This window comes from Mizuhopecten yessoensis, unplaced genomic scaffold (assembly GCF_002113885.1).
Source record: "Mizuhopecten yessoensis strain PY_sf001 unplaced genomic scaffold, ASM211388v2 scaffold8811, whole genome shotgun sequence".
Lineage (NCBI taxonomy): Eukaryota > Metazoa > Mollusca > Bivalvia > Pectinida > Pectinidae > Mizuhopecten > Mizuhopecten yessoensis.
The window spans coordinates 1,006,590-1,019,569 of NW_018407733.1; the positions used below are offsets into that span (position 1 = coordinate 1,006,590).

Genomic DNA, 12,980 nt, shown 5'->3' on the forward strand with positions numbered 1-12,980 from the left:
TTGAAGCCTTAGTAAACAATCTAAGCACGTTTAAACGTAGTGTAATGTACGTGTGAGGAAGTGAAAGAAAGGGGCGCCACATTTGTTGTTGTTTTGTTGAGGAGGAATTTTCTAAAGTGATATTTTTCGCTACCTTTTCCAGAAAGCAGGAAGACAATAAAAGGTTACAAATATTTTTTTAACAAATGAAATAAGAAGTAGTATCATACTACACAGGTTTACCAAGTTTATGTACCAGGTAGCTGTCAAAATATACACAGCATGTAGTTATACAAGGACAATCTACACATTACTCTATCTTACGACAATATTGACTGCAAATTGTGTTCCATACTGTACAACTGAAGCAGATCATACTGTACTACTGAAGCAGATCATACTGTACGACTGAAGCAGATCATACTGTACTACTGAAGCAGAGCGTACTGTACTACTAGTACTGAAGCAGATCGTACTGTATTACTGAAGCAGATCATACTGTACTACTGAAGCAGAGCGTACTGTACTACTAGTACTGAAGCAGATCGTACTGTATTACTGAAGCAGATCATACTGTACTACTGAAGCAGAGCGTACTGTACTACTAGTACTGAAGCAGATCGTACTGTATTACTGAAGCAGATCATACTGTACTACTGAAGCAGATCGTACGGTACTACTGAAGCAGATCGTACTGCACTACTGAAGCAGATCGGACTGTACTACTGAAGCAGATCGTACTGTACTACAGAAGCAGATCATACTGTACTACTGAAGCAGATCCTATTGTACTACTGAAGCAGATCCTACTGTACTACTGAGGCAGATCATACTGTACTACTGAAGCAGATCATACTGTACGACTGAAGCAGATCATACTGTACTACTGAAGCAGAGCGTACTGTACTACTAGTACTGAAGCAGATCGTACTGTACGACTGAAGCAGATCATACTGTACTACTGAGGCAGATCATACTGTACTACTGAGGCAGATCATACTTCACTACTGAAGCAGATCATACTGTACTACTGAGGCAGATCATACTGTACTACTGAGGCAGATCATACTGCACTACTGAAGCAGATCGTACTGCACTACTGAAGCAGATCGTACTGTACTACTGAAGCAGATCATACTGTACTCCTGAAGCAGATCGTACTGTACTACTCAAGCAGATCGTACTGCACTACTGAAGCAGATCGGACTGTACTACTGAAGCAGATCGTACTGTACTACTGAAGCACATCGTACTGTACTACTGAAGCAGATCGTACTGCACTACTGAAGCAGGTCGTACTGCACTACTGAAGCAGATCGTACTGTACTACTAGTACTGAAGCAGATCATACTGTACTACTGAAGCATATCATACTGTACTACTGAAGCAGATCATACTGTACCACTGAAGCAGATCATACTGTACTACTGAAGCAGATCTTACTGTACTACTGAAGCAGATCATACTGTACTACGGAGGCAGATCATACTGTACTACTGAAGCAGATCGTACGGTACTACTGAAGCAGATCGTACTGCACTACTGAAGCAGGTCGTACTGCACTACTGAAGCAGATCGTACTGTACTACTAGTACGGAAGCAGATCGTACTGTACTACTGAAGCAGATCTTACTGTACTACTGAAGCAGATCATACTGTACTACTGAAGTAGATCGTACTGTACTACTGAAGCAGATCATACTGTACTACTGAGGCAGATCATACTTCACTACTGAAGCAGATCATACTGTACTACTGAGGCAGATCATACTTCACTACTGAAGCAGATCATACTGTACTACTGAGGCAGATCATACTTCACTACTGAAGCAGATCATACTGTACTACTGAGGCAGATCATACTGCACTACTGAAGCAGATCGTACTGCACTACTGAAGCAGGTCGTACTGCACTACTGAAGCAGATCGTACTGTACTACTGAAGCACATCGTACTGTACTACTGAAGCAGATCGTACTGCACTACTGAAGCAGATCATACTGTACTACTGAGGCAGATCATACTGCACTACTGAAGCAGATCATACTCTACTACTGAGGCAGATCATACTGCACTACTGAAGCAGATCATACTGTACTACTGAAGCAGATCGTACTGTACTACTAGTACTGAAGCAGATCGTACTGTACTACTGAAGCAGATCATACTGTACTACTGAAGCAGATCAAACTGCTGTCACAGTAATTTAGCAACGTTTCCTCTGATAGGGACTTTTTAACTGTAATCAATAAACATGCATTTTTGAACATTTAATAAGAATCCATGTTGAAAACCACACCCCCTCCTGAATGTCCCAACACAACACTCGACAACAGCCGCACAAAACTGTTAAGAGAGTAGGCCTAGTGGGGATGTTTTAGGTGCATATTCATGAATGATGTCAAACTCAGGACAATCTTGAGGTGCCAGAAATAGTGCATATAAAATAACATCGCTTACTACAACAGATCATATACAATTAGAATGCATATGTGGTAGTCTGGCCATGTGTGGTAGTCTGGCCATGTGTAGTTGTCTGCCCATGTGTGGTAGTCTGGCCATGTGTGGTAGTCTGGCCATGTGTGGTAGTCTGGCCATGTGTGGTAGTCTGGCCATGTGTGGTAGTCTGGCCATGTGTGGTAGTCTGGCCATGTGTGGTAGTCTGGCCATGTGTGGTAGTCTGGCCATGTGTGGTAGTCTGGCCATGTGTGGTAGTCTGGCCATGTGTGGTAGTCTGGCCATGTGTGGTAGTCTGGCCATGTGTGGTAGTCTGGCCATGTGTGGTAGTCTGGCCATGTGTGGTAGTCTGGCCATGTGTGGTAGTCTGGCCATGTGTGGTAGTCTGGCCATGTGTGGTAGTCTGGCCATGTGTGGTAGTCTGGCCATGTGTGGTAGTCTGGCCATGTGTGGTAGTCTGGCCATGTGTGGTAGTCTGGCCATGTGTGGTAGTCTGGCCATGTGTGGTAGTCTGCCCATGTGTGGTAGTCTTGCCATGTGTGGTAGTCTGGCCATGTGTGGTAGTCTGCCTATGTGTGGTAGTCGGCCATGTGTGGTTGTCTGCCCATGTGTGGTAGTCTGGCCATGTGTGGTTGTCTGCCCATGTGTGGTAGTCTGGCCATGTGTGGTAGTCTGGTCATGTGTGGTTGTCTGGCCATGTGTGGTAGTCTGGCCATGTGTGGTAGTCTAGCCATGTGTGGTAGTCTGCCAATGTGTGGTTGTCTGTCTGCCCATGTGTGGTAGTCTGCCCATTTTTACACACTTCCTGCTACTTCTACTAACCGGATTGAACCAAACACAAGAATGAGATGGGATCTTTCTCGCAAGTCATCACTTTAATACATCTAAGAACAAGAAATTTGTCATACAGTTTCTGCTTTCGTATCAAAACATGAACAAATATACTTAATACCTAGTACAGTACATTAAAAAAATAATTCATTAAACTATAAGTTAGCTAATTATCCTGGCTTTATTCTTGCTTAGCTAAACGAACAATGCAACAGAAAACTACCTGGAATGTTGGTAACAATGATGGGGGTTGATACTTTGTGGTTATATATAGGGTGGCTTCTTTGCTTTCTATGATAGCTTTAATATTTGTACATTATATATACACAAGATGATTCAACACATTCACAGTAATTTGTTGATGAATTTACAAATATGTCAAGTGTGTAAAATGAAATACAAAATGTACATATAATTATATATACAATAAATAAATAAATAAATCATAGTAAAATTAAGACTCACTCTCCCACAAGAACATATCTGCTTAACAACAGAAGACGACTTTCCTGTATTAGTTAACACAATTTGAGTGATTAGATTTAACCAGTAAAAATTAGTTATATAGGGGTTAATCAGAGATGATTGGTCATTGTTTTTGTCTAGCTCCAAGTAATTTTTAAAAAGTTACAAATAAGCAAAATGTTTACCTAGACGCGACTGCAACTTTACAAAATTATCCGACGACAGCGAGATACTGTAAACCTATTTAGCGGTTTTCTAATTTGAACGCTCATGCCACTAAATCATGGTCAAGCTAAAGAGGATGAGTATATACTAAAGAGGATGTGTATATACTAAAGAGGATGTGTATATACTAAGAGAATGTGTATATACCAAAGAGGATGTGTATATACTAAAGAGGATGTGTTTATACTAAGAGGATGTGTATATACTAAAGAGGATGTGTATATACTAAAGAGGATGTGTATATACTAAAGAGGATGTGTATATACTAAAGAGGATGTGTATATACTAAAGAGGATGTGTATATACTAAAGAGGATGTGTATATACTAAAGAGGATGTGTATATACTAAAGAGGATGTGTATATACTAAAGAGGATGTGTATATACTAAAGAGGATGTGTATATACTAAAGAGGATGTGTATATACTAAAGAGGATGTGTATATACTAAAGAGGATGTGTATATACTAAAGAGGATGTGTATATACTAAAAAGGATGTGTATATACTAAAGAGGATGTGTATATACTAAAGAGGATGTGTATATACTAAAGAGGATGTGTATATACTAAAGAGGATGTGTATATACTAAAGAGGATGTGTATATACTAAAGAGGATGTGTATATACTAAAGAGGATGTGTATATACTAAAGAGGATGTGTATATACTAAAGAGGATGTGTATATACTAAGGAGGATGTGTATATACTAAGAGGATGTGTATATACTAAAGAGGATGTGTATATACTAAAAAGGATGTGTATATATTTTTCTATTGCACATTGTTTGAGTGTGCTGATTCATTAATGCACTTGTCAGTTCAAATTCAATAAAATGCCAAAACTTGAGTGTTAAAATAAGTACTTTTACTGTTTGATTTATACCTCATTTCTTCAAAATAAAAAAATAAACATTTTATTGCTTTCCCCGTCTCATTGCTAGGTAATCAAATATTCGATCATTTGGACCGATTTGTAAAACAATTTTCATTTTCCTCAAGGATATATTTTATCAACTGAAAAAAAAATCACAATATAAGATGGTTATAAGATGGATATAAGACACCCAATCAATCTTATACTTAATGCATCATTTATGAGTGACAAGATACAAGAATCATAGGATAGATTCAGTTCCAAACTTTAAACTGATTCAGTTTCCAACTATAAACTATGACAAGTAGAGAAACCATATTTGAATAAAGTACCATAATTTCATGTGTATGTCCCTCAGACTATAACACTTTTACTTCTAAAAATGCCTTTAGCTGGCTTTCTGGTTCTGTTTTGTCAGGCACAATATAAGCTAGTTGGGTGGGTCAGAGTGCCATCTCCAGTGGTACACCTGGGTATCTAGTATCTAGACCATACAGTGATCAGTGCATCTGTACATACATAACTGCTCTTCATTACACGAGTCGTTCTTAGTGTAAAACCTGTTGGCAATCAACCGGAGTAGACTAACTGGTAATACTTTTATAAAATACTAAATATTACCTCCTTTGATGCAGGCAGTGTGCAGAAAATTCAAGTACCATAAAATCTTGACAACGGAAAACTAGTAAGAACATGTATATTTGATTTGCTTACACTTGGACAAAGTGGTAAGGTAATGCCACCTAACCTGGTACTGACAGCAGTGATATTTGAGACACAGATATCAGGGGTCCTTGACTCGGGCCGTTCCTTTGGGACTCGCCTACATTATCTAAACAAACTATATTCCGCAGTGTAATGGGACTAGTCAACATTTTGAAAATAATGTTGTTGACTCGCCTGATAAAAATCTGACAAAAATCACTGCTGTCTCCAGATGAAAATCTTAACATTTGGGGGAACTTTAAAATTTATAGACTTAAACAATTTCTCTATTTGACACCACAATAACGTACTTTTAAATCTCTCATCAACTATTAAAACGAACAACACCATTCTTTGATATATGTATCAACATGTTTCCATACAAATTTCTCTCATTACTTTATACCACAGATTATCTAAGTTTAAAAACATTTTGAACACAAAATCTGGGTATAGCATGTGTTTCAACAAAAATTGCACAAATCCACTAATACTGTCTACATGGGCGTGGCCCTTTACATAATACCAAGCAACTTTGATGCAAACTTTCTGCATCAAACAATATATTTGCGTTATGAATTACATGATTTTATATTATTTTTGAACCTCTTTAGCCCGGGCACTTTCATCTTTGCTAAACTGTTCCGGAATTACAAATGCATTTATCAATATTTGGAAAAAGTTCTGTGAAACATTCATGTCAGGATATAGTCTTATTTAGTTTTAATCTGTTTTCGTGCAGTGTTATTTTTTCCCTTTACATATTATTTCTTTGTGTGGTATGTTGTTTGCTAATTTTCACCGTCGTGATAAATTCGCCCTCATTATGGAGGGTATAAAAGGCAATGTTAAACTGCTGAGAAATTTTCCCAATACACAGTATACAGAACTAAGTGTACGACTTTGGAATCCCTTTCCTGTCCAGATTAAAGAGGACCAACTGCATGTAAATGAGATCAATTGATAACCAGTTAACTTTGTTATATTGCCGCCCACAAGGGTAAAACTTAGTAAGTTCTGTATCATTCAACTCAAAAATACTTACAAACTGTACAGTCACATGCTCATTTTGCTTATAACTATTCCCTAAAATAAAAGCAAGGAAAAATGGGGCATCTCTTAATCACATACCATCAATGTATAAATTAACAAAATAGGTTACACACTTACATATACATCTTAAGTCTACATGTATTTGGCAAATGATGATAAACAGTGTACTACGTGATTGGTGTCCTACAATGTATGTGAGACAGTTAATGTTACAAACATCTCCAATGTTTTAAACCGATACAGAGAAACAGTTAGCATGTCACATTAATAACTGTTATAAGGATGTTCTGGAATTTAAATTGCAAGGCCTTTTATCACAGCAAAGGCCTGCTTTTTTCCTGGTCTTCAGATGGAATTACTAACCCTATTAGCGTCAAAAAGAGGCGGTCAATGTGACGTCCTTAAGGTTGTCATTTACATTCAGTGAGATCTTGAATGCACAAAACACATTAATGGGACAACACTGAACATATATATTGATGAGTGTTTTATCATAACTAGGAGTCCTTCATTTCAAGTTCTCGTCTGCATCACATGCTTACAATTCATAATAAATCAAGTGTCACCCATGAGGTACACTCTTATTTTTTGATTTACTGATAGTCCCTTTGAACCATTGTTTTTTTTTCTATTTCGATATATTTCATCACAATAAGACATGTAAAAACATAAATTGTTGTAGCTGTGTACATTATAATCAGCTGTGCAACAAAACCTACAATTATACGAACGTGAACAGCCTACTTGTGTGATATCAAAACACACTTTGTAAAGAAGTGAGACAACATTGGTCAAGATAGTTATTTATAAACATAAACTTTCTATGCACACAGCAGAAACACAAAACATATGGCAGTTATCTCCCTTTAGGTATGTGTTATTCATCGTTTTCGTACATGTCAAACACATGGCAGTAATCTCCCTTTTGGTAGGTGTTATTCATCGTTTCCGTACATACATTTACCAACAACCTGTCTAAAAGTCAAATATAGGGTCAGTGCATCTACAGAGCCTTCATTAACACTCTTTTGATAAACAGCAGATGTTTCCCGTTAACCATCATAATTTGAAACAAATAACTGTGATATAATTATAAAAAAAAATCAATATTGAACTGATGTACATTTCATCTCACAACCGTTCCCATATACTTCAAGCATCATGAGTATTTCTCAAATAATTTTTTTAAATAATGCAATTAAAATGTAAATAAATGACAAATACAGAACACACAATAATCCCTATCAACATCAGTACTTTTCCTTCACTAAAATGAAGTCAGAAATTGAGAATGTTTATTATGGTTTATTCCATTGCTCAGAATAAATTGTAGACAGTGGCTATATAGCAGGAGGCTCGCCTCTTATATTTCATATATTTCAATTTTACATGCTTCAAATTTCCAAACAATATTTTTATTTAAAAATTTCAAAGTTGCTGACAATATCTGAATGACTGGATGTATCACTTCCTTACTATAATATGAAACAGTAAATGTTTACTTTCATCCTGGAAAATTCATGGAAATATTTCAAATATATACAAATGTAGTATTGTTGTTTTAAAAAGTGGTCAAGCAACTTCAGCATGTGGCAATTATGTATTATAGACCAATGGGGACAATTTGGTTTTGCAATAAAATGTCTTGTATACAATGCATGCCTCTGATTACAACAGTATAACAGCTATGAAAAATTATAACAAAATTCTGAGAATGGAGTGCTTGACGATTACGGTAGCTTTAGTATTGATGGAGCAGTGAACACAACCATACTCAGGAGTAATGTAGACAAGGATACAAAGCTCAAACAAACGATAACAAACTGTTTTAGATCCATGTATGGTGTTGACTATCATACTTACAAAGGTAATAGAGTACTGATCGATTCAATCCAAATATTTTTCCAGCATTAAATTCACTTATTTGATAATATTTTCAGAAGTATGACGTTTCTGTTTTAAATCAAAGCGCTTTGTATATAAACTGTTTGTTCGTTGCCAATTTCTTTCATAAAAACAGTTAAACTTCGCCAAGTGATGATGTTTTAGTAAATCCATGAATACAAGGCATAGATGGTACATACAAATGTATACATCATTCTCAATGAAATATTGAAACCAAAACTGCTGCTTAATAATAGAGTAACAACTGCATTGAATGTGTGTGACGTATGATAAATTGAAGTTGGACAAAACAATATAACTGCACAGCAGGAAATATTATCATAGACACTTGTCAGGTGTGACAATGTTTCCTAAAAATATTGGGTCAAAAGACAACCCACATATACATCACTGAAGCTTTGGTCTGCATGTGTACGACCCTCACGCTACACACTTGTTATAGTACACACTTGTTATAGTACACACTTGTTATAGTACACCATTGTTAGGAGATACACTGTAACATCTTTCCAGTACTTTCTGGTTAGTTCTGGTCCTAACCATTGTAAAACATACAGCTATTGGTTGCTATAGTTATATCCTGACACAGAGGGTAGGCAACTGTACTAATGTCATCAATCTGTTTCTTCCTTGTTCTCTTCATTTTTCTCAATTTCTTCACATGTATCAGTGTTTGATTTCTCCCTGGGAGCAAACAAATTCTTTTCCTGAATTGCACAGATAGCTTCTTCCCAACAGGATAGCGACTGAAATTAAACATTTGCAAAATTCATGAAATTTAACACAGTAAAAACTGTCTAATCCAACATATTTTTTTAGGCAGATTTCAAATAAGATGTGTATAATCTGACACACTGTCTAATATGACAAACACTTCACTGTTTCCCACAGGGTGTTGTATTAGAAAGGTGTTATTTTAAGTCCTTTCATAACCGATGAATTCTTTTTCTAAGCAGTGATCAATACAGTCTATCAAGTTTTGACCGAGACAGGACACAGCTTGATCATACGTAGTAAACACTTCAAATTCCCATCAATAAAATATATCCATTAAACTGAACATTGTTTTCTTTATAGAGGATGCAAAAATATCAACACATGCAGACATAACTTGAAGTAACTAATAAGCACTTTGAGTCTTTAAAATGTAATTTTTAATGTGCCGTTTTCCTTAATCAACACAGAGCGTAGGTGCTCTTTATCTAAAATGACTTGAAGATAACCTATAATGTACACTGTCGAGGTTGATCTGGTATACGTACCCTTTCATAGTATGCTATTTGCCTGTCTGCTAGGTTGATGAAGAGTTCCTTGAGATCGCGCTGCTTGTTCTTGTGCCACCGTTCCATGTCCACCCTAAGGTCTGCGTCGGCACAAGCTGTTTTATCATTTAATGATTCCATCTGCTTAGTGAGCTGAAATGATGAGTAAAAACAAAATATTTAAAGGAGAAGGGGGGAAAAAATCATGAAATTAATACAGATATTTTATCATCTTCAATAAAGTTATAAGCAAAGAAGCAATCAAAATCAGGAAAATTCAGAACATGAACAGAGACGAGGGGGACACCAGCTGAGTCATCTGTATGACCCGATACTGACATGACAGGGGAAGGGGCTATATCTACACCCTACCTCTAACCTATCTGATGCAGTGTGTATATGCTCCCCATCGATAAGCGAAACGTCTCAGGTCGAGTGCCATAAAAAATATACAATTTCGTCACATCGTGGTACAGGTAAAAAATACAAATCGCTCACTCACGCAAAAATCAAACTTTTGCCTGACAAACTGTGCCAGTATAACCAAATTTTACAACAAAATATTGTCGGTAAAACATTCAATGTATAAAACTTACATCTCCAATTTGTTGTTCTAATTTATCCTGTTTTTGCTGTTTCACATCTTCAGGATCCTTTCCCAGGAAAGCCCCAATGGAATAGGTTTGGTCCGATATCTTTACCTGAAAAACAGTTATAAAACACAATACATAGCCGACACCTTTATTTGAGACATAATAACAGAGTTACTTTAAACCTTAATGAACTGTAAAGTACTAGTGCAGGTGTCTAAATTGTTCAAAATTAAAAAAACAAAAAACATACCAGCCAAAACTATCTTTAGAACATGCAATCACAGGAAATCATACAGTACCTCTGATGTATAATGGAATGTTTTCTAAATGAGGGCATGTTTTTATCGTTTATTGCATTCGTTTTATGTCCCAACAATATGAATGCATAAATATAGTTTTATCAATAATAAAAAATGTTATTACCATTGATATTATAACCTTTTTTTTCTTTTTTTTATCAATTTGATACCGACAGCTACATTATACCCACTTGTTCTCGGTCATCCTTTTTCTTGCTCAGCTCTTCTATTGTCATATCATATTCCATCTGGATCGCGTCTCTACGTCGTAAAACAGCCTGTACAGAGAGAAAATATTATACATATATATCACACGTTTCTGCAGCACCATCCCAACATGTCTATATGAATCAGTCACATATTAGCCAAGAGCAATTATCTTCAATTTCAATACATATGCATGAAATATTTAGTTCTTAAACATCATCTCATCTCATCTCATCTCATCTCATCTAATCTCATCTCATCTCATCTCATCCAAAGTGGTTTCCTTCGATTGCTTCGATTTAGAATCTGTTTCTGTGAAAGCATTCTTGGACAAAAACATTGAAATCCATCTTTATGGATAATTTTACAAATAACCCTATAATTCTGTTATGAAATTGTTAAGTAGAACTTGGTAAAAGTAGACATCGTTTCCAATAACATTCCAGATTCAAGAAACACGATGAGTCAGTTCCAAGAACTCTTTTGTCCTACGGAACATCTACAATACACATTTTGAGAAAATGACTTACCCTAATGGCATCACAGTAAAGTGTGTACTCTTTCAGAGGCTGGGAGAAGTTTGCTTCTGTCTGCTCAATCTGTCAAACAGTGTGAATAATAACATGAAGTAATGCACAGCAAATATTTTGCAAAAGATATTTGTGACTTTTTATTGAAGAAAAAATAAAAATTTAGAAACAAAAGATACAATGTACATTATAGATTTAACATAAGATTTTTTTCCAGTCTTGTTTTGTCTAAAATGATATCATGATATCACACAAGTTTCTGTACACACAGTGTCCTTCAGAGCATCACCGCTGGCATCGACGGCCTTAGACATGGCCAGTAGGGAGGTGGTGAGGTTGTCCTCAGAGTTCGCCCATAGCGTATAGATGGGTCCCCAATCCTTCATCTCCAACAAATATTCTGAAACCACAAAATTTGTCCATCAAAATCTCCAACAAATACTCTGAAACCACAAAATCTGTCCATCAAAATCTCCAACAAATACTCTGAAACCACAAAATACTTCTATCAAAATCTCTAGAAATGTTTGTTATCATTATTTAATAACAAATCAACCATTTTTTAAAAGTACTATGACCATGAACACTATCACACTAACACAAACTACTGAAATAGTTAATCCTCTAGCTAGACTTGATAACACCTCTAGCGTAATGACTGGTATGGTAGACAAAAAAAAAAAAAAATCCATTTTTGGCTCTCAATAATTTTTGGTAAGTACCTCAGCAAAACTTCTTAGTTTGCAAAACTAATTTTAAAAAGGGACAGCATTGATGACTTTAACAGTGCTTGTTTTAATATCCAAAAATAAGAAAATGTTTAATGTTTGTAAAATATATATGCTACTTGAAATGGAGCTAAACAAGATGTCTAACCAAAGTCAGTGAAATGGAAAATATAGGTCACAGTGACCTACATTTGATGGTGTAGTATTCCTCTAGATGTACCCACATATTAAGTTACATAAACATGTTCTTTAATTGAAACAAGAGGCCCAATGGGCCTGCATCGCTCACCTGGTACTAATCTCACAATTGTAACCTTAAAAGAGGACTAAAATAAAGCTACAGGCAAAATATCAGCATCTTGACTTAAAGTTTAAAGTAATTCAGAAACAAGAGGCCCAATGGGCCTGCATCGCTCACCTGGTATTAATCTCACACTTGTAATCTTAAAAAGTGGACTAAAATACATCTACAGGCAAAATATCAGTGTTTGATTCCTAAGAACCTATTTAAAGATTTAAACATAATTTTTTATGACGCCTGTGACGTTGAATGTCGAACATGGACATTAGGTTGAACAGAGTTTATAGTCTTCCAACACAGCATGCATCTGGCAAAATATCATTACACTGGACCTTTTGGTTATATAGAACAAATCATTTAAAGATTTAAACATATATTGACCACTGTGACCTTGAATATGGGTGAAGGTCATTCACTTGGTAGTCCTTCATCCCAGCATGTTAATGGCCAAATATCATCACTCTTGGCCTTTTGCTTGTTAAGAAGAAGTCATTCAATGGTTTTAAACATATTTGACCCCTGTGACCTTGAATATATATGTCAAGGTCATTCATTTGAACAAACTTGG

The 12,980-nt window shown here is 36.1% G+C and overlaps 2 protein-coding genes across 2 annotated transcripts in view; both read right to left on the reverse strand.

The window, feature by feature from the left end:
• Positions 1–1,559: 1,559 nt before the first annotated feature.
• Positions 1,560–8,095, reverse strand: LOC110456616 (filaggrin-2-like). The gene is made up of 3 exons (XM_021507449.1): positions 8,090–8,095; positions 3,041–3,162; positions 1,560–3,005 (listed from the first exon to the last, which is right to left on the reverse strand). Exons 1-3 carry the CDS (start codon positions 8,093–8,095, stop codon positions 2,459–2,461), a joined length of 675 nt encoding a protein of 224 aa, XP_021363124.1. The 3' UTR covers positions 1,560–2,458.
• Positions 4,714–12,980, reverse strand: part of LOC110456598 (sorting nexin-30-like) — a 22,398-nt gene continuing 14,131 nt past the window's right edge. The window contains exons 6-11 of the mRNA XM_021507426.1: positions 11,653–11,783; positions 11,384–11,452; positions 10,838–10,924; positions 10,351–10,455; positions 9,755–9,907; positions 4,714–9,238 (exon numbers count right to left, since the gene is read on the reverse strand). Of these exons, the coding sequence (XP_021363101.1) occupies positions 9,107–9,238; positions 9,755–9,907; positions 10,351–10,455; positions 10,838–10,924; positions 11,384–11,452; positions 11,653–11,783 (677 nt within the window). The 3' untranslated portion in view covers positions 4,714–9,106. The remainder of the gene's footprint in view (positions 9,239–9,754; positions 9,908–10,350; positions 10,456–10,837; positions 10,925–11,383; positions 11,453–11,652; positions 11,784–12,980) is intronic.